The sequence below is a fragment of the Telmatherina bonti genome, assembly GCF_933228915.1.
Source record: "Telmatherina bonti genome assembly, chromosome: 23".
Lineage (NCBI taxonomy): Eukaryota > Metazoa > Chordata > Actinopteri > Atheriniformes > Telmatherinidae > Telmatherina > Telmatherina bonti.
This window is the reverse complement of record NC_136632.1, coordinates 24,732,588-24,759,238: the sequence shown is the minus strand read 5'-3', so window position 1 is coordinate 24,759,238 and position 26,651 is coordinate 24,732,588. Positions and strand designations below refer to the sequence as shown.

The window sequence follows — 26,651 nt, the reverse complement described above, 5'->3', positions numbered from 1 at the left end:
TTGTCAAATCAAGGCTGACCTTGTTTTTTTATGGGCAGTGTCAATTAATGTGCCAAAGAAATTCTTTTTGTTTTTTATTTGGGTTTTGATCAAGTGGCAACCTCTGGCGGTTAAAAGTGAAGCCTATTCGGAAGTGCATAAAACTGCAGTTCCCCCTTCATCCACTAGGGGCTGCAAAACAGAGCAAATCCCCATAGACTCCCATGTTAAAAAGACCAACTTCACGCCAGAAATAAACATGTTTACAGCAGAAATAAACATGTTTACAGCCTGGTTCAAAAATCCATTTTAGGTTTAATAGGTCAGGTTTACCTTCATGACAACTGTGGGGGCAGTGAATTTTTTTCTAAATCACCCGTTTAAAAGTAATTTAATCTCAAAGTTTGGCATATTTAAAGGCGTGTTCTTTTGGTACCCGATCTCCCACTTCAATTAAGAATAATGTAGAACAACCGCGGTTTTTAGCCGGTTAACAACGTGACTTAGCTTTAGCCCGCTTACTTCCGTTAGCTGGTTAGCTCCCGTTATCTCGGGGTAAGCAATTTGCTACAGAAAGCTCGGAGTTTGCTAGATGTCAATCATCCACCATGACACTCACGGCTCCCCTCTCAGCTCCACCTCTTTGCCCATATTTGAACTTTCCGGGCGAGACGTGGCATGACGCTGCCAACATGGCGACGGTAGGAACCGCCCACCGAGCTTCAGTTCAGCTCTTCAGAAACCTACGGGTGACGTCACAGAGGCTCCGCCCATCTCTTTATATACAGTCTATGGTTTTGATGCTTTAAAAAGAAAAGTTAGAATTTGATCACATTTCGCTTTAATACGTGTTTCTTAAAACAAAAACTCTTAAAAAGTTCATTTTATTAGTTATTTTGGTTTAATTAGTTATACTTTTATTAGTTGTTTTATCACCCTTAAGTTGACTTAGACAGGAATTACAATGATACATTTTAAGTTACACTTTGTTAGCACTGGGTTGGTTGGACCCCCTTTTCCCTTCAGAACTCTTAGATTCATAGATCCAACAAGGTGGAAATATTCCCCAGAGATTTTGCTCCATGTTGACATGAAGCATCACAGCTGCTGCACATCATGATGAGAATCTCCTGTTCCACCACGTCCCAAAACTGCTCTGTTGGATGTAGATCAGGTGACTGTGGAGGCCGTTGAAGGACAGTGAACTCATCGTCATGGTGGAGATCATGTGAGCTTTTGTGACATGGTGCATCATCCTGCTGGAAGTTTCCATCAGAAGATGCTACTCTGTGCTCATTAATAGATGGACATGGTCAGCAGCAGGACTCAGGTAGGCTGTGGAGGTTAAACCAGGTCATGTTGGTACTAAGGAGACCAAAGTGGGACAAGCAAGCCAGGATGGATCCATGTTGTCATGATGTATCCAGCAGATTCTGATCCTACCATGTGAATGTGGAGCAGAACTGGAGACTCATCAGACCAGCAACGTTTCTCCATCTTCTATTGTCCAGTTCTGGTGAGTCTGTGTGAATTGTAGCCTCAGTTTCCTGTTCTTACTGACAGGAGGGAACCCGCTGTGGTCTTCTGCTGCTGGAGACCATCTGCTTCCAGGTTGTTGATGCTGTTCTGCATCTCTAGGTTCTAACCAGTGTTTATCTGACTTCCTGTTGCCTTTCTATCATCTCCAACCAGTCTGACCATCAACAAGACATTCTGATCCAGACAACTGGACCTGTTAAAATGACTTGCTGCCATACAATTGGCTGATTAGTTATTTGTGTTTTTGAGCGCCTAATAAAAAGGCAGTGAGTGAATAATTTCTTTTCATATGCTTGTAACTACGCTTGAAACAATAATAATAATAATAATAAATAATAGCGTGGCCCCAACATCGTTTTAGAGGGGTGATTAAATATGCCGATCACTGTCATGGAAAAAAAAGAATAAAAGAGAAAAAAATACTATTTGGCCAATCAGAAACGAGTATTTCTTCTGCCTTGGGTAACATTTCCAACAGCCATCAGCGGCGTTGAGCAGCAGAGCTCCCATTCATTCACATGAAATTGTTCCAGCTCAACACTTTCTCAGCGAATGAAAGCCACATGAGATGGCAGCCATTTTAATTTAGAAAGCAAAGAACAGCAAAACGATGCCAGAATCGATACACACACACACACACACACACACACACACACACACACACACACAATAATAGAAGGAGTTTTATAGACTCTGCAGTTTTCTGTACAGATCTGTCAGGCATGCACGACAAAGTGTGTGTGTGTGTGTTTGAGTCGATGCGGCAGCTACAAGCTCTTCACCTTCCTCATCACATGGTTCACACACAGTGTGTGGTTACCAAGACAACAGGTAGTGGAGTGGATAGGGTCTCAGGAGATTCGTGTGTGTGTGTGTGTGTGTGTGTGTGTGTGTGTGTGTGTGTGTGTGTGTGTGTGTGTGTGTGTGTGTGTGTGGGAAAGAGGTGGAGTTACTGTGTGTTTTGTGCTGGCTTTCCTATTGCGTTGCTGCAGATAAATCGAGCTCTAAAACACAGCGAGCGGTGAAGCGTGCAGCCGGGCTTTACCATGCTGACTGTACCAATGACTAAAAGTGTGTGTGTGTGTGTGTGTGTGTGTGTGTGCGCACGCAGGGCCAAGGTGACTCCTCAGAGGAAAAAAATTCATGAGTAATTACACAAAAATACAGAGATTTAGAGTGTAAAGATAAAGAAATTAAACATTTTGCGAACAAATTTCTCAATTTATTGTGATTTATTGTGCAAACATGCAGAACGTGAGCTGGGTGAAATCACCTAAAATCAATATCATGATTAACTATTCTTTTGTTTCAGCCTTTTTCTTATCGTTTCAGTGATTCTTGTATTTGTATTTTAGGAAACATGGATGGATGAAGCAGATGATAAAATCTAACATTTCTCTGATGCACTTTTATATTTCAAGATGACTAAAAGCAGATAATAGTTATTATAATAAGGACATGTAATTTAGTGCATAAATGGAGATAAAGTGAAATTCCATCTAAACCTCTGGATACATGTATCCGGGAGCGTGTTATATTTGGATTTTCCACATGGGCGCAGCATTGATAGGTCTCTTTTATGAAAAACATTTATTTATCATATGATGTCATTTAGCGGACATTCATGTTGTTATTTAAAATATTGTTCTCTCGAAAAGGTGCCCAAATATAATAAAACCCAAACACAATGATAAACTGTCGTTAGAAGAAACTGACTTGACGTTTGCTGGAAGTTTTTATATTGAAGGATTGGCGTAATGAACATGTGCTTCAGTCAATACATTTGTCATTAGCTTTATTACATGTCATTGTTCTGAAGTTTCGAGTTTTATTCCCTGAGATTACCTAAAAGTTAAGTAAATAAAGCTGAGCAAAATACAAAAACGACAAAATATCATTTTTATGGTAAAAACTTTGCTCTAAACCCTGTTGTATACAATCTAATGCACAGGTGTCAAACTCCAGTCCTCAAACTGGTATCCTGCAGGTTTATGTTGTCTCCATGCTCCAACACACCTGACTGAAATTCATAAACAGGTTGACAAGAAGCTGTATGATCCATTTGATTTGAATCAGCTGTGTTGGTGGGGGGGAACAACAAAAACCTGCTGGATACCGGCTCTCAAGGACTGGAGTTTCACACCCCAGTATGTTGTTGATACTTTTTGCACTACAATGGTTTTGACAAACCGCATAAAAGGTCATTTTTTTGACCCCAAGTCATTTAAAAGGTTAATATTTTAAAAATGAGGATATTATTAGAGCAAAGTGAAAGTCTAGACATGCTTTAGATGACTGAGTTGACACGGAGGATTAATGGGCAGCTTGACATAAGAAACAAAGAAATGCGAATGAAAGCAGCTTTATTGGGAATTCGGCTGCATTAAAGACATTTTCATTCTACTATTTGTACAAAAATTCATGCTATTTCTTGCTTTTCATGCAGTTATACTCAGTGATTTTTTTTACAGCTCAATATTCAATTAATCAAAAACACAAAAATTGCTTTTCATCAGCAGATTGTTAGACCTTCAGATGGAGCATTGTGCCCCCCCCCGGAGTGCCGACATGCGCCATGAAAAGTATATTGGCCCCAGAAATCATCCATTAGGGAACATATAGTGTCCATTACTGTATAATGTCAGATTTATTACAGTACAAAGGGTATCCACTAGGTAGGGATGCACTGATCCACTTTTTGGGAATTCCGATCTGATACCAATATCTGAAATTTACCGATACCGATATGTGCCGATACCAAATCTGTGTATGTGAACATTATTGTAACTATGGTTATTATTGCTGTTATAACTGTGTAAGATGCCATCAGGTTGTAATAAATGACCCATCCTTTCTGAAGTTACCTTACCAATACAAATATAATAACATTACAAATCAAACTATTTCAACAAGTTTTATTCTGATTTGGCACATTTTACCTAAATACAACTATAAATGTGTGGTTTTGGAACAGAGATCTGGCTTTTAGTGGAGCAAAAAATGTCTCATTTTAACATTCAAGGCATTTATTTCTTTTAAAATATGTCCGAAGCATGTCATCAAACACATCTGTGCTGGCTGGACTAGTGTGGTATCGGTACACTTTTAATAATACCAAGTACGAGTACACACACTTATTGATCATATTGGTATCAGTGCATCCTTAAATATTACTCACATTACATTGATGTTTGGATCAAAAGTTACATGGTGTACCTTTTAATTTAGTTATTTGCTGCACACTTTTTATTCGTTTTATCCGTTGGTTGAATTTATTTAACGTGTCTGTCATAATCAAAAGTACTGGATTTAATTTCATTACAAGCAGGTACCCCCACGGTTAAAGTATGTCATTAGACCCTGTATTTACTCATAGCATAAATGTCCATGTCTTCCTGACTCCATGCCAGCGAAGCCATTCAGCGCCGTAAAGATGATTCTTTGGTTTTTAGCTCACTAAGAACAAAGAAAATTAATTTCCAAACATCCAAATTTCTCTAAAACTCACTGCTGTGAGCTTCTAAAAGGCAAACAGCTGTGTCATCCAGGTTTCTGTCACATAACATAACTGTCTTCGGGGATGTGTTTTTGACTGGATCCAGATGTGCGGACCCAGTTGGTGGAGCAGCAACGCTGTCTGGAGCAGCAGACGGAGATGCGGGTCCAGCTGCTTCAAGACCTGCAGGACTTCTTCAGGAAGAAGGCAGAGATCGAAACGGAGTATTCCCGGAATCTGGAGAAACTGGCGGAGCGGTTCATGGCCAAAACGCGCAGCACAAAGGATCATCAGCAATACAAGTAGGTTTACATGTAATGAATGTACTTATTTATGTGCATGTTCATATGTCTGTGTACAGGAAGTTCCATTAAGGTATATCGATACAATGTAGCCAATTATTATGTGTTTTATGTTCAATGTATCAAGTTTTTTTCATTTACTTCTATTACTATTATTCATTTTATTTATTTTTTTTCATATTCAAAATCCAAAAATCAAATCTATAAATGCCAGCTGGTGATGGGATTAAATTTCAAATATTGAGTCGTTCCACCTGTATACGAGATCTCGTATACAGGCGGCTGAAATGAGTTTCCTCCGCAGGGTGGCTAGGCTGTCCCTTAGAGATAGGGTGAGGAGCTCGGTCATCCGGGAGGAGAACAGAGTAGAGCCGCTGCTCCTTCGCATCGAGAGGAACCAGTTGAGGTGGCTCGGGCATCTGGTCAGGATGCCTCCTGGACCTCCCTGGTGAGGTGTTCCAGGCACGTCCCTCTGGGAGGAGACCCCGAGGAAGACCCAGGACACGCTGGAGGGATTATATCTCTCGGCTGGCCTGGGAACGCCTCGGGATCCCCCCCGCAGAGTTGGCAAATGTGGCTGTGGAGAGGGAAGTCTGGGCTTCCCTGCTTAGGCTGCTGCCCCCGCGACCCGACCCCGGATAAGCGGCAGAAGATGGATGGATGGATGGATGGATGGAGTCGTTCCACAAGATTAGTACAAATTAAACTTGGACAAGATTGAACAAATCAGTGTAAAAGTCACAAATCTCTTCACTATCTCGCAACCCGTTGAAAAATAAACTTGTAGCAGGGCTGAGATATTTGCTTAAAATAAGCATCACTTGACATCCTGAATGCCAGAAGGAGAACATGGTAAGTATCACAAGATCAATGACCAAAATATCGTAAAAGAAGAAAGCCACTTCTTGTCCAGAAGACTTCAGTGATTCCATTTCTAGCGAAAAGAAAACATTTCATGGTTTTGTTTGTTATATTCCAAGTCCTCCACTTTTGTTAAAGTCACAACAGACGCGTCAAAATGAGTGATGTCGGGATACCGCCTCATAAAAACAGGTACGCGTCTTCGCACCAATGAGCCAGGTGAGGAAACAGTCTCATAGGGATCCATCCACATCGAGAGCAACCCCACCCGTCGTCATAGAAACAGCCGAGAACATAGCAGACAGGGGTTCAGACTGGAACCGTAAGGCTGCAGTGCAGGGTCCCAGCCATCCAGGAAAGGACAATCACCATGGCAGAGCTTTTACAGCGTTCTTCCACATCGGACTGGGAGCCGTTACTTCTGGCCAGCACCAGCCAGACGAAAACTACGACACCGCTCTTGCATAGCAGATACAGACCTTAAGCTTCAGCCTAAAACATCCAAAAAAAAAGCCTGATTCTTCCTGAAAAATAAAATTCAGCTCAACATTTTGTCTTTTTTGCTTGGGATTGCTCAAAGCAAAGTAGAGCAATCAAAGAGCAGGTTTGACGAAGAAGATGAAAATTTAGTTTATGTCCATAAATTATATGGAAATTGTGTAAAATTCTGGTTGTAGTCTCAAAGTCTACGTCAAACTGAATGTTACCAAATGATACCAAGTCTGTGTTTAAAAAGGCTGAAAATTGCAGATAATATTAAACAAAATGTGTTTAAACTTAATTCTCTGGATCAGGATGACTGTGCACTAATATAAGTTGTGATGTGGCCAAAATAAGAGAAATGTGAGTGTTTAATAAGAGCAAGGCGATAACAGGAAAAACCTCAATGTGAATATTTTGTGCTTGGATTAAAATCTTCGCTTCTTTAATTCAGAAACCATACAGGTCTTATTTTTACAAAGTTATAAAAATATATTTATTCTTCTTCTAGAAAGGACCAGAACCTGCTCTCTCCTGTCAACTGCTGGTACTTATTACTAAACCAGGTCAGTTTGAGTCTTTTTCACTTTTCTCAAAACAAAATTACAATAAAAAAAAATGGGAAAACTGAGCAACTTTCTGTGGTCTTCAGGTGAGGAGAGAGAGTAAGGACCACGCCACCCTCAGCGACCTCTACCTGAACAACGTCATCACCCGCCTGACGCACATCAGCGAGGACTCCGCGCGTCTGCTGAAGAGGGTGAGTCTTCATCTTCTTCATCTCGTCCCATTCAACTTTTCACTTGAATGGGATGGGAGTGTCAAATGATGCCAAATCAAATGGTTTCATTTAAGTTTAATTCATAAACAAATTATGTAGTTTAAGGATTTGTGATTTTATTTATCGTTATTACTTTATTTATTATTATTGTTATTTATATTTTACTGTCAAAGAAGAAAATTAGACATTTTATATGAAGCCAAAAGGTGAACTGGCAGAGTCTAGAATATTCTGGTCCGTGGTACCTGGGTCATTTTTCACCTGTGTCACAGGACATGACCTTGCTTTGCTGCAACAGAAACTGTCCTGTGCTGATCTGTGTTGAAGCCAGAACAACACTGTAAGTTTAGATATAAGCTAATACTACATGTACTAAATGATTTATAATAAACAAAATAACACTACAATGGACATTTTATGTCATTTAATTCTAATTACTTTGTTTATTTTTATATCAAACATATTAAAATCAGACGACATATTTGCAGAAGCATTTGTTTCTATTCATTTGTCACTGAAATGCTTAAAAAATAAACCAACAAATAATTGTTGTTTAATTTATCTGAGAACCAAAGAAAATCTAATCATTATTTGCATAATATAAATATTATTGAAAACCTTTTAAACATCAGTCAGCAGGGGTGAAATAAACTGATGAGAACACACAAACAGAAGTGTGTAATAACAGCTTTATGAAGGTGAAATAGATAAGAATATGATCATAACTTTTTACAGGAAAATTGTACGCAGATACTCAAACTGTGGCCACGACCAGACCGTCAGCGACCGCGACTTGAATCCTCCAACTTCAACGTGTCTGTCAACACTTTAAACATTGTAGCATGTTTTACGAGTAATGCAGCGACGTTTTTACAGTTTTCCAGCCGGTTGCAATCATTATTATCCATCCTGAAAGCAGCGGTAGCAGCGCAGGATCTCGGTGTCGCCTTGTTCTCTACCTGCCTGTAAAGCTTGTTCCATCCTCCACGTGAAGCAAGAACTGAGTTCCTGCTCTCGAGGCTGCAAGAACAAGAAAAAAGGTCTTGTTCGGCAGGTCCATACATACTCCAGGAGAAGCAGGTCTGCAGCGGGGAGGGGTCACTGCGATGTCTGCTTTATGCGCCATGAACCCGGTTGTTACCTCCACCAGGTTATGTTTTTCCCGCCGTCTTTGTGTTCAAGATAACTCAAAAGGTTACGGACGGATTTTTATAAAAATTTCAAGAGTTGTTGGAAATGTAAAAATGAAAAACTGATTAAATGTTGGTGGTGATCCGGATCACCGTTTGGATCCAGGAATGTTTTAAAAGGATTCTTTAACATTGTGCTCGGCGGAGGTTTCTGCTCTCCAAGTGCTTTTCTAGTTTCATATTTATCGAGCAACTTCGTCCGTGGCAGGGCGGGTCGTGCACGTGGCAGGGCGGGTCGTGCACGCGGCCGGGCGGGTTGTGCACACGTCCGAGTGTTTTAACCCCACATGTAAAAATGTTCGTACTTTCTTCGATCAGCTGTTTTATCAAAACAATCCGTTTTACCTGCAACAGTAAAAACGTGAAGCAGCAACTCCGCTTCCTGCTTTCTCCGTGTTAACCACGCCCACCTCACATGTCCGACCAATCAAATGTTACTTCTTGCAGCCCCACAAGAAAAAAGTTCTGGAGCCCGATGTGTCGAGAACTGTCTTCGAACACGTCGGCGAGAACAAAATGACGTCATTTTCTTCTCGGAGCCTCGAGAACAAGAAAAAGTTCTCTCTTCTCGTGGAGGATGGAACGAGCTTTAGATGCGAAACACAGTCAGACTGGAGGTTGTAGAAGAAGAATTGTCACTGATGTTATTCTCCTGCGCGCCTGGATTTGCAAATTCAAATTGAATTTTGCATCATTTTTTGTGGGGTGTGCATAAAAACAAACAAAAAAAAAAAACGTTCTTTTTAGTTGTCGTAAAATAAGAAGACATGACGGTTAAAATGAAATGCAGTTTGGATGATTTGTTATTGATTTTATTTATGAGTCAAAAAATGAAGGTACATTCTGAAATTGAAAAAGGATTTTTTTCTAATGCATTTTAGGACATTTAAGATTTCATTTTAAAAACATTTCCCAGCAAATATGTCCTGAAATTAATTCTGAAATTTCACATTTGCCTTAGTCCTTATCATTTTATTTACCTTACACAATGAACTGTGTTGAAAAATTCAGTTTATATAATTTATTAATCATTTTATTTACGAGTCACAAAATGTAGAACATTCTGAAAATAAAAAAGCATTTCTGCAAATGCATTTTAATTTTCAAATTTGATATTTCGAGTTGAACACATCCCCTATCTGGGATAATTGTTTAAAATTAAATCTTAAATGTCCTTTTCTTTACTATTTGAATGAAGTTACACAATGAGCTGCACTGTATAAGAAAATATCAACGCAGTTTATAAAATTTTTCATTTTTCACCTGTTTTCATTGGCTTTTAACACCACCTGAGATGTTGACATTATTAATCTGACTGTTTTTTAATCATGATTCTACCAGTTTTAGAAATTTTATATGTTTTTGCACTCTGTATTATGATCATTATCTGTTTTATTCTGTACAGCACTTTGGTCGACTGTGGTTGTGTTAAAAGTGCAATATAAATAACGTTGCAGTTGCAATTTATTAATCATTTTATTGACAAGTCACAAAATGTTCTGAAACTGAAAAAAACATTTATAGTATGCTTTTTTTTTTAATGTTACAGAATCGCTTCCATATCCATATCCAAACACTTTATTACAATTAATTCAGAAGGTCGGAAAGTAATGATAGACCACATGAGGTCCTGTTGGGTGAAAATAACCACATTAGCTGTTCTAGACCGGTGTGATATGAACATTTTATACTTTATCTGGATTATCTTTGTCATTTTTTATGTGCAGATTTATATGGAAAGTCTTCAGGCATAGAAACTATAAGTATACTTAATCTAAAAACACTCAATATTATCTAAAATGACAAGTTATTATTTCCAATACCAGCATTTCATATTTTTACTGTGACAAAGTTTAACTATATATTTCTTTCTATTTCATAAACATATCATTTATGTAAATGAACTTTTTCAAATCTTTTTATAATATTAACTCAAGTCCCATTTCATAGTGCAGTAGTTTCCAAACTTTTTATGACATGACCCCCAAGGTGACGTGTTGGTGTGCAGCACCCCCACACAACGTGATGACGGACGGTTCATCCTGCAGACAGAAGGCTGGAAAACTGTTAGAATCTTTACTAATAAGGAATTAGTTTTTGGTGGATTCAGTTCTATTCATGACGAATTCAGATTTTTTAGACTTACTTTCAATTAAGGTGATCATTTTCCAAAATTATCTCCATTGATGGTTTAACTTTGACAAGCCCTAGTAAAAATCACAAATTTATTTGATTGATTTAGGTTTTTTTTTTGCAATAGTCTGATGACCTACTGAAATTATCTTCCGACCGCAGTGAGAGAACCAGTGCTGCAGTCGAAGCTGCTGCAGGTAAATAAAACAGGTGTTTCCTGATGCTAAAAGCCTGACGAAGGCGAACTTTCACAGTCAGGTTGGTCGGACGGTTTAATAACATGAACATGAACACGTGATCTGAGCTGCAGATCCAGATCCAGCTGGCCGTCCTCTGCAGGCTCATCACTAGAAAAGATTATCTGACTCTTTATTTACCATGAAAATATTGACTGGTAGCAGCTTCAAGTAAAGCATGTGAGCACCTCTTCAAACACTGCGCAGGAAGACTGGAGATCTGTCAGGCATGCTGAGCAGCTCCACATAAATAAATGGATTTGACCACACACAAACAAATGAATTCATAAATGAAACAAGCCGAGCTGTGCCGCCTGCTCGGCTCGGCTGAATCTCTGCCTCATGCATTAAACAGCCGGGCCGTTTGGGGAAGGAGTTATGTGGCAGCATCAATATTGCATTATGCTAAATGACTGTGGAATCCCAGGATGGATGCATCCCATTCCCATAGCACACACTGAGAAAAGATCAGTCCAGGCTTGTCGCCATGGCCACGGGGCTGTTGGCGTTTCCATGGACACTCGGCCGTCTGTCTCTCCTGCCTCTATGTCCCTCCTCGGATGGAGTGATGTGATGGAGGTCCTACTGTTCGTAGCTGCTGGCAGCCGCTGCACTTTAGTTAGCATGAATAAAAGAGGAGCCGGAAGCGGGATTAATAATGAACATGGTGAGCTAAAGTTAGAGACGGCTCAGAGCGCCAGTGTGTGTGTGTGTGTGTGCGCATGTGTGTTTAATTTGTTTAACTCCACATCAGGCCGGCAAAGCTCAGGGGAGTACCGACTTTACTTTTCATTAAACAAGACGAAGAAAAAGAGGCAAACCTTGAGGTCTGCACACAAAAACAACACACAAGTACAAGTACACAAATACTGGACTGAAGCAAAAGTGACTTTAACAGCATGAAACTGAATCCTGTAGTTTGTTATCCAATGAATGAAGCTACTTTTCCAACATTTAAGGATCCATTCTCTGTTCCCGTCTGTCCCTCAGAGTAAGGAGATCATCTTTCAGCTTCAGGAAGACCTCATGAAGCTTCTGAATGAGCTTTATACCGTAAGTTTATTCCTCTTCTATCACATTTATAACCAGAAAATCTGTTGGAAACGTTTGTAACATTAATTCAACTTTATTAGTACAGCGCCGCTTCACAACCATGTTGTCCCAGGACACTTTACATCCACATCATATCGAGCCAATTTATAAATATCCTATAATAGAAACCAACTGATTGCATCGAGTCATGACTTGGATCCAATCCTCCATCCTGAGCTGCACACGGCGACAGTGGGAAGGAAAAAACTCCCCTTTAACAGGAAGAAAACCTCCGGCAGAACCCGGCTCAGGGAGGGCAGCCATCTGCCTCGACTGGTTGGGGTGGAGACGACAGGAAAGACAGATCAACATGTACAACTGCACTTATTCAGGAAGGCCTGCGGAAAAAAGGAGAAATAAGTTAGAGACGGCAATATTGTCATCTATTTATACATGAATACATTAGAGAAATAGAGCGAGGTACTTCTCAGTGCATCAGGTAACATCCCCATTGCTACATAAGTAATGGATGGCTAGACTACCCATCACTATAAGAGCAAAGAGCAGAACCTGGACAGTTGGGTCCCGTACATGCAGACTCCAACTCAGGAGATGCTCATATCCTAACTATAAGAATCATGGAAAAGGAAGGTTTTCAGCTCCATCCTAAAGGTGTGGAGGGAGTCTGCCTCCCGAACCCACGGTGGGAGCTGGTTCTATAAGAGAGGAGCCTGATAGCTAAAGGCTCTTTCTCCCATAGTACTCTTTGAGACTCTGGGAACCACCAGTAAACCTGCAGTCTGAGAGCAAAGTGCTCGATTTGGAATATATGGAACTATAAGATCTTAAATGTACAATACTTTTTTTTTTTTGTCTTGTCCAGCATTTAAGCAGGTAAAATGGATTTTCTGGATGCTGTGTTCTGCTGGGCAAATTTACTTTGCCATGAGAAGCATCATAGATATAATGCTCCCCTTGATATTCTGGATTTTAATTTTATTTGTCTATATTATGTACAATACTTGATATTAGTTCATGTCAGGAAGATTCCCTTTGAGGGGGAAAAAGAAACACTTTATATTTGCTTTTTTAAAAAAAAGAGTATTTATGTGCAAAATACCTGCAAATAAAAACGACTGAAAAATAAGATTTAAAATAATTAATGTGCATTTTTCTGCAACAACACAGAAACTGGGCCAGAGAGGAGACACAGAGGGACATTTAAGAAGCTCGGATCGTCTTCCTTTTAAATGGAAATTTGATAGAAGTTCTCCATGCCTCAAATTCAAAGATGTTTTTTGGTCCATCGTTTTTATTTTTCCAGCCTTCAAAGAGCTTTGAAGGAGAAAATCTGCTGATTATCGGCAGTCAATCCTCAAAGTTTATATCAGGTCAGAGATGTGCCAAAGCGTTCTGCAGACGCCGTAAATCAGATTAGAGCCAGCCTGATAACCTTGGGCACGTAAAGATGGCGGTCCCGGCTGCGTTGCTATGTTCTGCTTCCGTCTGACTGTGGCATGATGGGCTGCTGTTGCCTAGGTGATGAAGACATATCACATGTACCACGTGGAGACGATCAATGCGGAAACCAAGCTGCGGGAGGCGGAGCGCCAGGAGGGCCGCGTGAAGGGCGTGTCGGGGACGGGAGGAGGGGTGGAGCCTGTTTTTGGCCTGCGAATAGAAGAACGCCACCAAAGGCGCAACGCCGCCCGCAAGATGGAGAAGATGAGAGAAAAGGTAACACTCAGATGTGCTGATTAAGACTTTCTTCCAGGTAAGAAATAATTATGAAGCTCTTTAACTATAATGTTAGGTTTTCCTTCCCAGTCTGACCAGTCTGTCCACTGTCTCTCACTTAGCTGTTACTGGGAGATACGCTGCAGATGTCGGCTGCAAAGTTTACACATCTAATAAACAGTTTATAAAGTAAAAATCTTTGTCAGCTTCACCACAGGCAGAAATTCTTGTCTCAGAAACGTTGGAGCCCTTAAGCGAACAGACCAAACGGTACTCGGAGGACAAATGACTTCATAAACACGTCCAACAGCTCCTAAAAACATAAATAGGATCCAACTCGGGGAAACACAAGCTGCAGCACAGTTCAGACAGGAAGCTCACACACGTTTCAGCTTTTATCACCTCCTCCTCTGTTAAATACACACACCTGTTCTCAGTCTCTGTCTCTGCTACAGGTAAGTGGCTCTGGTCCTTTTCATCCAGTCGCATCACAACATTTACTTCTGCTTTTTCAAGCTCAGGTGTAGAGCAGGTTTACGGAGGACACTTCTCACCAGTGTCCTCCTGAACCGTCCTGGAGATGTTCCCAGACCAGGAGGATCCCGACATGGTGGTCTGGGTCATGTCCCAGTTAAACTTGCATCCTAAAAACATGTTCATGCCGACTTGGCTGAATCCTTTCAGTGCAGAGGAACTTTCCTACCAGTCTCCCCTGAACGTTCAGGCTTCTTACCATTTCTTTAAAGACACACTGCAGAACTTTTGCTATTTTCCTGTCACGTGACCCTATTAATGACTAATTCAGTATCCATCTTCCATCCTACATGACCTGTTAGCTCTCTCCAGCCAGAAAAAATTGATCTTACGATGATTCTTGTCTCTTTCTTTTAATCTTCTTGCATTGCTTTGCTGAATCAGCAACGTTGCTTTTTCAAAACAGCCAGTTCCTTTTTAAACGTCACGTCGCACCCTGGATGTAAAAGTTCTGTAGTGCGGTGTCTCACAAAGACATCATATATACGTAGACGCCTCATTGAGCGCTGCAGAGTGAACCAGCGTCGCCACCATATTGGATGGGTCTCTGCTTTCCAGTCTTGCTGCAGATCAACGTAGTTTCCCCACATCACTGTTTTCTGTGGAACAACGCGTATATATTCCACACAAACACACTTTTCTACATAACTGGTTGATAAATAATGTTAACACAGTGAATAATCTACTAAATGCAAATGATAAATGTTACTCCTATGAGGTGTTTATGGAAAAATATGACATTGATGCTTCACAAAGAGAGTTTTACATGGTAGCATGATTACCTCCACCAAGGAGGTTTGTTTTTACAAGCTTTGTTTGTTTGTTTGTGTTCAAGATAACTTATAGCGTTATGGATGGATTTTCATGAACTTTTCAGGACTTGTTGGAAATGTGAAAAGGAAGATTTATTTTAGGTGGGATCCGGATCACTGTTTGGATCCAGGAACTCTGAGTGTTTTTGTGGGAAACTTTTGAATTACACAGTTTTGATTCAATACATTATTTTCAGACTTTGTACAACTGTATCTCTATATTGATAAATTAATAAACGTAAATAAAAGAGTCAAACGTAGTCAAGAGAAAGCAGCGACTATTCCTGTATTTTGTTCAGCATATGGTTGCAATAACTGGCAAAAATATTGGGAGTAGATTGTGTGGAATTACATTTCACAAGGTTAAATAATAATTTATTCGGCCAGATAAAAATAGATAAATCCAAATGCATCAATAAACAATCAAACATGTTAGTATCAAATTCATTTATACATTTATTTATATAGTAGCTACCCTATTTCTTAGTTAAATAGCATATAAAAATATTTCAGCACAGTAGTTTTTAATGTTTTACAGTGATCTGTATCTTAACAATATCTCTGTTCTTTGTAATAAACTGAGAAAAATCAGGGAACAATTTGTGCATTTTTTTTGCAATGGAGGCACATGGGAGACCCGTCTAAAATGGCAGCAAGATGAGATGTCCGCTCGCATAGGCAGCGTGGTACAATGCGGCATCGATGTATATATGATGTCTATGGTGTCTCAGCCTCGGCTCTAGAAAAACACATGATAGATGTCACTATGTCATCGAACACACAGAGTTTTAAGGTCAGCAAGTTACTTAATGCGTCTTTAAAGGCCCATATCTGCTTCCTTACATGTAGAAACGAGGACAGCGTGATTAAATCCATCATGTCTACTCTGACTTTTACATATTCAGCTTCTTCTTTCAGAAAGGTTTTTATCTTCTAGACATGTTTTGACTGTCACTTCAGTCTGCCTCAGAAACATCATCTGACATCCGTCCTTATCAGCAGGTGGATTCCAGGAGGCGTGGCCTACCAGGCAATCTGACTGATCTGTCCAGATGGCCACGCCTCCTGAAGCTTTCTGGTCTTCTGCGTTGACCATAAATGGGCCTTCAGGCTCAGCCCAGCTCCAATGAACCAGCAGCTTCATCTTTTGTTCGCTACCCACATCTCATCACCGTTGGTGAGGTTGGAACAGAAAGTCAAACGTTTATTTCTCCCTCTTCACAACACGAGACTGGTGCAAAGCTGTCATAACTGCTGACGAGACACCAACCCTTCTGTCCATCTCTTGCTCCAGTTTGCAATGACCAATAAGACCATGAGATACCTGAAATCCCTCACTTGATGGAGCGCTCCTCTGATTCAAGGAACTCCCCAAACTGGTTTAGTTCACTCAAAAGCATTTAATACTGGGACGACTTCTAGTGTTTTGCATGATAAGACTCCTAGCACACACTCACTACATCAAAACAAGGAAAGGTCTCAGGTCAGCCCGATTAGCAAGATCTGGAAGCTTAACATAACTAGAAAGTGCAGGCCAAAACGTTTGGGAATGTGAAGCTAAGAAAACGACACTAAGACAAGTCAGATTAGATACAATCAGGAGGAACTGGAAGTCACTCAGACCAAACTATGGCTGCCTCAAAGGACGGAGGTGCCAGTGTGACCAGTGAGCAAAAGATGAGCATATTACTTTACATCTGGACTAAAACTGACATTTTTGTTTTTTCATGTCTTTTTTTCTTGTTTAGAGGAAGGCAAAATATTCAGAGAACAAACTGAAGACGCTGAAAGCCAGAAATGAGTATCTACTGACTCTGGAGGCCACCAATGCTTCTGTGTTTAAATACTACATCCATGACCTGCCCGACATTATAGACGTGAGTATATCACCTCTTTCATTTGTCCAATCAAATCTTTTTTGTGTTTCTAAAAGCAGAAAGCTGCTTTTAACAAGGAAATAAACAAGTTTTCCATCCTGTAGCATCAGTCAGACTGTGAGGAATGATAAAAAGCATCTTGTTTATTCAGGTTTAACAGCTGTTCAGTTCATATGATCACTAAATGTTTGTCAAATGTTTCCAGCGTGATTCCAACTATTCCTCCATCCCTGTTTTAGTGCTGTGACTTAGGGTACCACTCCAGTCTGAGCCGGGCTCTGAGGACCTACCTATCAGCCGAACTGAGCCTTGAAGCTTCCAGGAGGGCGGGTCTGGAAGTTCTGGAGGGGGCAGTGGAGAACCTGGACCCAGCACGTGACAGGCAGCGCCTGCTGGGCCTGTACCCCACCGCCTTCTGCCCGCCGCAGCGCTTTAGTTTCCAGGCCCATATGGGGGACGCAGTCAGTATCATTTCATTTGTGCAAATATTTATTGTCATCGGAGCGAATAGAAACCAGTGATCCGCCTCCTGTTGGTTCTTTTTTTTTATCTTGTAAATGAAAAGTCGATCAGCCAACCTTTAGATAAACATGAAATGACCAGAATGTCTGCTGCACAAAATGACTAAAGGACGTTTTCGATAATCAAGTTGTTGTTTTATTTCCTGTCAGGTGGCCCAGATTACGTCCCAGCCACAGGTCCAGGCTGAGCTCACCCTGCGCCTCACTCAGCTTCAGACCCGACTGGCGTCCCTGAAAATAGAGAACGAGGAGGTCAGTCACACAAACACAATATGTCAGCTTGAAGTGTGGACAAACATCTCCCCACCTCTGGACAGGAAGATTTATAATATATGTGCAGCGTGAAACCAGAAGTCAAGCGTCAAGAAAAATGTAAATATAATTAAAAGATGTGTTTTTATTGGTGTTTAATCACTTTACTAAAATAACTGATATGGTTTTATTCTCTTTTATTGTAACACTTAAATCGACTGAATGTTGGCCAACATTAGAGGTGGGAAAATCGAATCGGAAAATTGAATATCAGGATTTTTTTATTCACAATTTTAAAATCAATTTTTTTTTTTTTTTGTTAAAATAATTATAAATTTTTTGTCATTTTTATTGTTCTTATTGATCTTTTTACTTGTCTTCTTGGGCATTATAGCAGCAGAATGCTGGTCTGGTTACCGTGTTGCTTTTCCCTAAATGAAATCAAGAAAAATGACGAACAAAAAAAAGTTTTGGACATTTTTTTTGTTTGGTGATTTTTGTAGATTAAAAACAAACAACTTTAAAACTACACCACCAGCTTTGTTCAATAGTTTTTAATAAATACCTTAACAGCATCACAGAAGTAGGCGGCACATTTGTTCTTAATGATAAGCGTTACTCGTAGCGCTGGATCACCACTGGATCCACTCACAGATAAAAACATGTTGATGTTTGGAAGAATTTTGGCCACTGACAGCCACCGTCCATTCACAACTAAGCTTGGCATTTGAAGTAACTTCTATGCCCATTATTATCATTAGAAATCAGTAATTCTTCCACACTGTACCTTTTAAATAAGACGGCAGTAAGTCCAGTTCAGGCCCATTTGTGCAGAATTGCACGAATGTCTGTTGTGTTTTCTTCAGATCTTCACGGTTTCTTTCCAGCTGTAGAAGCTGTGTAGTTTGTCTGTTGAGGATTGATTGCAGTTGCTGCGGTTTAGTCTTCCCATTTTGCTTTTTTTTTCCCCCATCTTTTCCTTCTACTGTGTCTCCAGTCCAGCAGTTATAAGCAGAAATGAAAAAAACATCTGATATAAATAATACAATGATGAAAAATAAAATTTGAGACCCCATATTTAAAAGGCTCCTCTTGGCAGCACAGATTTGTTCTTCACTGTACGGCAGCCAGACCATCATTCTGACCAGATGTTCTTAGTGGTCCCCAGGACTCGACTCGTTACTCGTGGAGCCTTTTCTATAGCGGGTCCCAAATTCTGGAACAATCTCCCTCTTTCTGTGAAGTCTGCTATGACTCCAAGTTGTTTTAAGTCTCTTTTCATCTCTTTAACTTGGCTTTTAACTCCGGAGAGCAGGACTACTAAGCTTTTAATGTTGATTTATTTTAACCTGTGCAGGACTTTGGATACCTTGAGGTTTATGAAGGTGCTCTACAAATGAAGTTTTGATTCTGAACAGACAGGTTAAACAACAAACAAAAGAAGACATACACAAATGGACGGACAGTTTTGTCCGATCTCAAGCGGCTTCGCTATCAGTCACCTGGAGCAGAAAATGGAGCTATAGCATCCACAAATGGCAGGGGTAGTGTTGAGTTGTCCAGCTGATTTCTGAGCAGCGAAAGGAACAAACCTGCCAAATAAAAAGCACCCGACATAATCAGATTTAATTATTTGTGGATTTTTTATTTCTCACTGAACCAATTGCTTCTTTTCTCATTCCAACACTTCCCAACGAGCTCAGTCAGACTTACGGAGTACTGAATGCGTCTGAGGGAATTATTTAGATTTATCTCCCTGCGACTTGTCTTGTGTATTATTCCTCTAATAATATGTCATATAGTTGTGCTCTTTAACTGTCATGAAAATCTCACTCATTAAACATTAAAGACTTTTTTCTGACAGTTAAAACTTTACTTGGAGTTATGCTAATTTATACAGTTTTAATGGGGTGATAATGTAGCAGATGTAGCCTCTAAAAATAAAATTGAGCCGTGTGAGAGCGCCTGTGCGCCGCAGTCTGTTGGTGTCCTCGCCGTTGTCTAGCACAGAGGGCAGCTGTTAACTCTGCCTGAAGGGCATAAAAATGCTGAAGGAGTCGGGATTAATGAGCTGCATCTGCACGTCTCAGCAGCGTACAAACACACCCTGATTATCATAGGCAAATAAAAACACCCTTACATCCATTATCCCAGCTGTAAATATCAGCTCACTTTACATATAGTGGGTGGGAACAAAAACACCCTTTAATAATTACATTTTCATAATTTATGAGCTGATATTAATTGAACAGCGGCTCAGCTTCTGTTCTGTATTTGTTTCCTGTTTAGGTGAAGAAAACCTGGGGTGCGACTCTGACCACCCTGCAGGACATGACGGTGCTGGACGACTACGACGTCTCTCAGAGCTTCACACACAGCCCGTCTTCAGAGTCTGTCAAATCCAGTGTGTCTGACGGATACCTGAACAAACCCAGTCTGGCCAAGAGACGAGCCAACCAGCAGGAGACGGAGCTCTTCTACTTCAATGTGAGGAAGCTGCAGGGCGTCATGTTCAATCAATCAAAGTTTATTTATACAGCACTTTTCATACAAGAGTAGCACAAAGTGCTTTACAGAATAAAAAGCAAGAATAAAACAAGGTTGAGAACCTGCCTTCACATACAAAAATATGGAATATACCCAAAGTCTTACACTTATACTCACTTTTCACACACACTCACATAGATAAAACACTTTAAAACACTCATCGAACCAATCTTTAGGATCCATATTGGCACACACACACACACACACACACACACACACACACACACACACACAAAGTTTAATTGACAATCACACTGATGGGTTGATGTCACAATATCTCAAGTCACATATAGATCACTTAGAAGCCTCCTTATGTTGGGTCGTCATTCCTGGTGTTTCTTTGTTTTTTTTTTTGTTTGTTTTTTTGGGTGGGACTGATATAAAGCACAGTCCTAATGTATGTTTTAATCACCAAAAGTTGTTTTTTTATTCTAGGTTTCACTTTAGCTGCGAAACTTTTACATAAAATGTAGGAAAATGTGTTTAATCACACATAATACCTCTGAAGAACAACAGACTTGGAGTTGTATCCTATAAAATCCCAAATAACTCAAAATAATCCAGCTGCTCCACAGACTTGAACTGCTTGTAATCAGTCACATTCTCCAGGTTAATGTACCATCGGTGTTCTGACAGTATGCCGATCAGAATGACGTACCTTTGGTTAATGTGCATGCATCGCAAAAAAAATAAAAATCAAATGAGCCATCATTTTTATGCAGAAACTGTGTTCACATGCAGCAGACTGTGAAGTCCCTGCAGTTAGTTTTTGTGCATTTGTTCCAATGAATCTCTTATATAAAGTTTTAGAAAAATTAACTTTAAAAAATCTAGATGAACCATATGAAAATGTAATTAAACTGCAGTTTTCTCTCCATTATTTGCAAGATAGGACGAACATTAAAGACTTAATGTAGCATCGAGTCATTAGCATCCAGCGCCGTCTCCCAAACTCGGAGACTGACAGTAAATGTTTCAAGGAACAAAAAGCAAAGTCATTTTACTTCAGCATTTGCTGTTGTGGGCGCTGCATGGTGGCATAGTGGTTAGCACTGTGGCCTCACAGCAAGGTCAATAGTTTGATCCTCAGGCTGAGGCGAGGTTGAGACAGTGTGGCCCTGCGATGGACTGGCGACCTGTCCAGGATGTACACTGCCTTTCACCCACAGACTGCTGGGATAAGCTCCATATTCCCTGCGACTCTTCATCAGATTAAGCGGTTAGGATCACGAATGAATGAATTTGCTGTTGTGCTCTTTGTTTTGGTCTCCAGGCAGGCAAAGTGCATCACTTCCCTCTACCTCTTCCCGCCACCTCTTACAGACACACTAAGCAAAGCCACGTCACCACTTTGTGGAGCAGGCTGGAGTAACTTATAACATTTATGTTGGAGACAAGCGGCAGTCTCCGGCGGTTAAAAGTGAAGCCTATGCGGAAGTGCAGAAACTGCAGTTCCTCCTTCATCCACTAGGGGCTCCAAAACAGAGCGAATCCCCATAGACTTCCATGTTAAAAAGACCAACTTCACAGCAGAAATAAACATGTTTACAGTCTGGTTCAAAAATCCATTTTAGGTTTAACAGGTCAGGTTTACCTTCATGACAACTGTGGGGGGAGTGAATTTTTTTCTAAATCGCCCATTTAAAAGTAATTTAATCTCAAAGATCTGCATATTTAGGGGCGTGTCCTTTTGATTGACAGGTAGCCTGCTTACCTCTGTTAGCTGGTTAGCTCCTGTTATCTCCGGGTTAGCTCGGTTAGCTCTTAGCTACAGAAAGCTCGGAGTTCGCTCGATGTCAATCATCCACCATGACGCTCACAGCCCCCCTCTCAGCTCCACCTCTTTGCCCATATTTGTATTTTCCGGGAGAGATGACACGCATGACCCTGCCAACATGGCGACGGTAGGAACCGCCCATCAAGCTTCAATTTAGCTCTTCAGAAACCTACGGGTGATGTCACGGAGGCTCCGCCCATCTCTTTATATACAACCGGTTGGAGAGCTTTCTCCGAGTCAAACCGTAGACCCTTTAGCTCTTGCAGCGGTCTCCATTTTGGTAATTCAAGGCCAGAATTAATCCAGTTATGTACTTTTCTCTATCCAACAACGTCTTTCCCAACTGTAGTTGTTTTTAGAGGCCATGTTGGATCTTGGTTGTCTTCAGATAAACGTTTCATTCTGTCCTCTGTCATTTCACTTAAAAAATATGCATTGCCATTGCTTGCTTGTTGGAGCCTTTTATAGGAGGGGGGACTGCAAGAGGAGAGGGGAGGCGGTTTTTCACATGAAAGTACATGAACACGTTGCCGTCCTGGCTGGTAAACATGGAGCTGGAGACCAACACGGAGAGACAATGTCGTGTTTTACTCCAGATGAAAAAATATCCGTAGTTCTGCCAATAGCGATTTATTTCTACTCTCCAGAAATGATGAATTCACACTTATTCCCCTTTTAACTTTGAAATCACCATTGCTAAATTAAATATTTAATATCAGCCGCCTATCAAAGCAACAAACAAACATTTAAGCCGTTTGATTATTTTAAAGTTTCAATGCAAAATTCTTATAAATCATCCAATATTTAAGTTTTGAATTGGAGAAATACCCATCAGGTTGTCTGATATCTGGAAATATCCGGCGCTTCAGACGAGCTTCTACTGCCAAGCAGGTGAAAACATGAAAAGGTTCGGAAGTCTACTCCTTTGTGTGTAGATGAGAGAAAGCAGGTGGGATTAAGACGCCTTGAGATAAATCCTGAATTGCTCCTGCTTAGGTCAGAACACATTTCGGGTTTTATACCATTGTTGCTATATGTGTCTCTTTGTATTGAGTCCAGTTTATGTCGTCTTCATTGTAAAGGTCACCGGGGCAACATGGTGAATGAAGCAAAAGCATTAGCTAATGTTAAAATTGGCTGACCTCACCTGTACTTGGTGTATTTTTTTTGTTGAGCTAATCCAATCTTGGTGTGTAAAACAGGAAAGCAGCTATGGCTTTTATAGCCCCATGAGCTTTAATTTACCAAGAACATGGCAGAAACAGAGACGGGCCCGAACCAAGAGTAAAGTAATTTACAGTGTGATCACTGGAAACTTTGAATTAACTCCTTTTGTTTCCAACAAAACATTTTTAAGCTACTTTCTTCACAAGGAACTCTTTAAAACTGATCAGTTTTGTGATGAACTAGTCAAAAATAATGTAATTTAAGCCATTTGCAAGCAATTAGGAACATATATGCCAGTCACGCTCTGGTCTGTAATGAGCTGGCTTTGACCACCACCTCATTTTGCACACAACATATGAGAAGGATGTGACATCAGGTGAACATAAGCAATACAAAATGTGAGAAGGATTTTCATTACAAACCAAAAATTGCGATTTTTAACAATGCATTAGATGCTGATTTTTTTTCTAGGAGCACAAAGGTGACATTACTGTGCAAAACCATGTCAACAGGAGTCTTTTTTTTTTTTTATAATCACCAATAATTTGAGACAAAAAAACTGCACATTTTTCCTCAGAACCCAGGTCTGAAAATGATATCATGATGCAAACATGTCAGAATATAGCAAGCTTGCTAATTTCTTGTTACTAAGCAATTAAGAAGAAATATGAAGACATTGTAAAAGTAAAGTCACCAGGCTTGATCTTCTTCTAACCGTTGTTTTATTTGAGTCTTAAATGTGAAATATGTGGAGAATTCCTTTTTTTTTTTTTTTTTTTTTTTATTGCGTGAACGCAGCACCTGAAGGTCCCCTCTGGTGGTGGCACTGGTTTAATACTGCACTCTAAAGTCTTGCTTTAACCGCCCTTAACTTCCTGATTTAACATAGTTTATATTAGCGAATGGTTTAGTCATCATCCCTGTGGGACTTGCATTGTATTTGTTGGTAGTTTATTCCCACTAGAACTGTGTCAGGTCCTGCAGGACCTGCAGGGTCCCAGATATTATGCAACTACATTATTCTTCAAAATATGACTATTCTAACAATAGTCTAATTGTTTTTGTTATTAGCTGTAAATCCATCCATTACACTTTGATTAATCACACTAATAAACAAATATCCAATAAACAAACTAAATGAACCACATACCTGCCTGTTGTAGGTAATAAACTTTGTTCTGTAAACTTTATTTGCTTTAAATGCTTCGATTGGTATAATGATGTTTGCATACTGATTTGTGGCATAAAAAAGTGCCATACACTGCACTCGGGTTTAATATTTAAGTTATCATTGACCTTGATAACACAGCTAGAGTTTAGGACATTATTTGATCGCATTTTTATTTTCTTCTTCTTCTGTTTGTTATCTTTAAGGTAGGGTTGCAGATGTTTTCCAGCAGCATTTTTTCTTTTTTGCTATTTTGCTTATAATCCCATTCACACCCCAATTACAGCTGATTAATTAAATGCTCTAACACAAAAATAAAAATGTTGACTCACCTGTGAAACAAACATGACTGAAAAAACACCATCCAATTATTTTAACCAATCCGTTCTCAACCACTGTATGGCGATATGTCCATCAAACTCCATTGCCATTTGCCCCTCCCCCCTCAACAGTTTGGGTAAAAGCATTGCGTCTTTCTGGGGTTTGAAGGTGTGGCTTTGGAAAGAAGTCTGAAAAAAGCAGTTTGGACTTTGGTGTATTTTCATAATGTAGCTTGCTTAAACAAATTTTTCCAGGATCTCGTTCCCTCTCTTTAATCTTTTTAAATACGGTCAAGTCTGCACCTGAAAGTACAACTTTTCTTTGAGTATCTTTCCAAAATGCAATAAATGTCCCATTTTAATGAAAACTCACTTTCTAAAAGGTTTTTTAACAGTCATATGCATCTTCATTACTTGCTTGTTCCACTTTTTAGCAAATATGTGGTCAGACGGGTAAGTCTGAGATCTTTCACTTTGTGACCTCATAATGGGAAATAACCACTCCCCCCCCCCCCCCCCCCCCCAGCTCACTTAGCCCACCCCCTAAAATAACTGAGTGGGCACCAAAAAAGCAACATTCTCTCTCAGAAGAGGGTATGGAGTGGACATAGATTGACGCTACTCATGAACATTAATGGGTTCAGACCATAGACCGTATACGAAAGATGGACGGAGCCTCCGGTGGTTAAAAGTGAAGCCTATGCAGAAGTGTATGAAACTGCAGTTCCCCCTTCATCCACTAGGGGCTCCAAAACAGAGCGAATCCCCATAGACTTCCATGTTAAAAAGACCAACTTTACAGCAGAAATAAACATGTTTACAGCCTGGTTTAAAAATCCATTTTAGGTTTAATAGGTCAGGTTTACCTTCATGACAACTGTGGGGGGAGTGAATTTTTTTCTAACTCGCCCGTTTAAAAGTAATTCAATCTCAAAGTTCGGCATATTTAGAGACATATTTAGGGGCGTGTCCTTTTGATTGACAGGTACCCAATCTCTCACTTCAAGTAAGAAGAACGTAGAACAACCGCGGTTTTTAGCCGGTTAACATTGTGACTTAGCTTTAGCCCGCTTACCTCCGTTAGCTGGTTAGCTCCTGTTAGCTCCTGCCTGTTAGCTCTTAGCTACAGGTAGCTCGGAGTTCGCTCAATGTCAATCATCCACCATGACGCTCACAGTCCCCTCTCAGCTCCACCTCTTTGCCCATATTTGTATTTTCTGGGCGAGACGACACACATGCCTCTGCCAAGATGGCGATGGTAGGAACCGCCCACCGAGCTTCAATTTAGCTCTTCAGAAACCTCCGGGTGACGTCACGGAGGCTCCGCCCATCTTTTATATACAGTCTATCGTTCAGACACAATAACTTTCTCAGTTTTCTCAGAGACAGTTTTAGAATAGCTTAAATTAAGGACCAAAGCAGGATTTAAAGTAATACACTTTGTAATCAGTGTTGCTGGACCTCTGGCTTCCATATGAATTTATTAAAAATATAGGACCTTTAATAAAAAATGTTTTCATTATCTTCATATTCACCACATAATGGAGCTATGGTTCCATCATTTGTCTACTTTTGACAGGTTTATTTGAAAATTCACCATAAATTGTGTTTATGTTTTATATGAAGTAGCTGCAGTCACTCAACAATTCCCGCTGGGATGAATAAAACATCCATCTGTTTCATTAGAAATTCCGCGAGTATCTGGAGGGAAGTAATCTCATCTCCAAACTCCAGGCCAAACATGATGTATTAAAGAAAGCCTTAGCAGAGGGTAAGACTGACACTTGTCTTCTGTCTTACACGTTGTGTTAAAATGGTAATCTGAATTTCTTACCCTCTTTTTAATGTTTCTTCCTGCAGGATATAAAGCTGAGCTACTGACTACCAGGTAAGGTGTTCTCTCATGTCAA

The 26,651-nt window shown here is 40.1% G+C and overlaps 1 protein-coding gene across 1 annotated transcript in view; it reads left to right on the top strand.

Moving 5' to 3' along the window:
- LOC306773654 (SLIT-ROBO Rho GTPase-activating protein 1-like) overlaps positions 1-26,651 on the top strand; it is a gene marked incomplete at both ends in the record, with an annotated part of 59,522 nt that overhangs the window by 18,142 nt on the left and 14,729 nt on the right. The window contains 11 exons of the mRNA XM_079263528.1: positions 5,121-5,316; positions 7,169-7,223; positions 7,310-7,417; positions 11,988-12,050; positions 13,569-13,766; positions 16,861-16,989; positions 17,229-17,450; positions 17,661-17,762; positions 20,052-20,249; positions 26,428-26,512; positions 26,602-26,629. Of these exons, the coding sequence (XP_079119654.1) occupies positions 5,121-5,316; positions 7,169-7,223; positions 7,310-7,417; positions 11,988-12,050; positions 13,569-13,766; positions 16,861-16,989; positions 17,229-17,450; positions 17,661-17,762; positions 20,052-20,249; positions 26,428-26,512; positions 26,602-26,629 (1,384 nt within the window). The remainder of the gene's footprint in view (positions 1-5,120; positions 5,317-7,168; positions 7,224-7,309; positions 7,418-11,987; positions 12,051-13,568; positions 13,767-16,860; positions 16,990-17,228; positions 17,451-17,660; positions 17,763-20,051; positions 20,250-26,427; positions 26,513-26,601; positions 26,630-26,651) is intronic.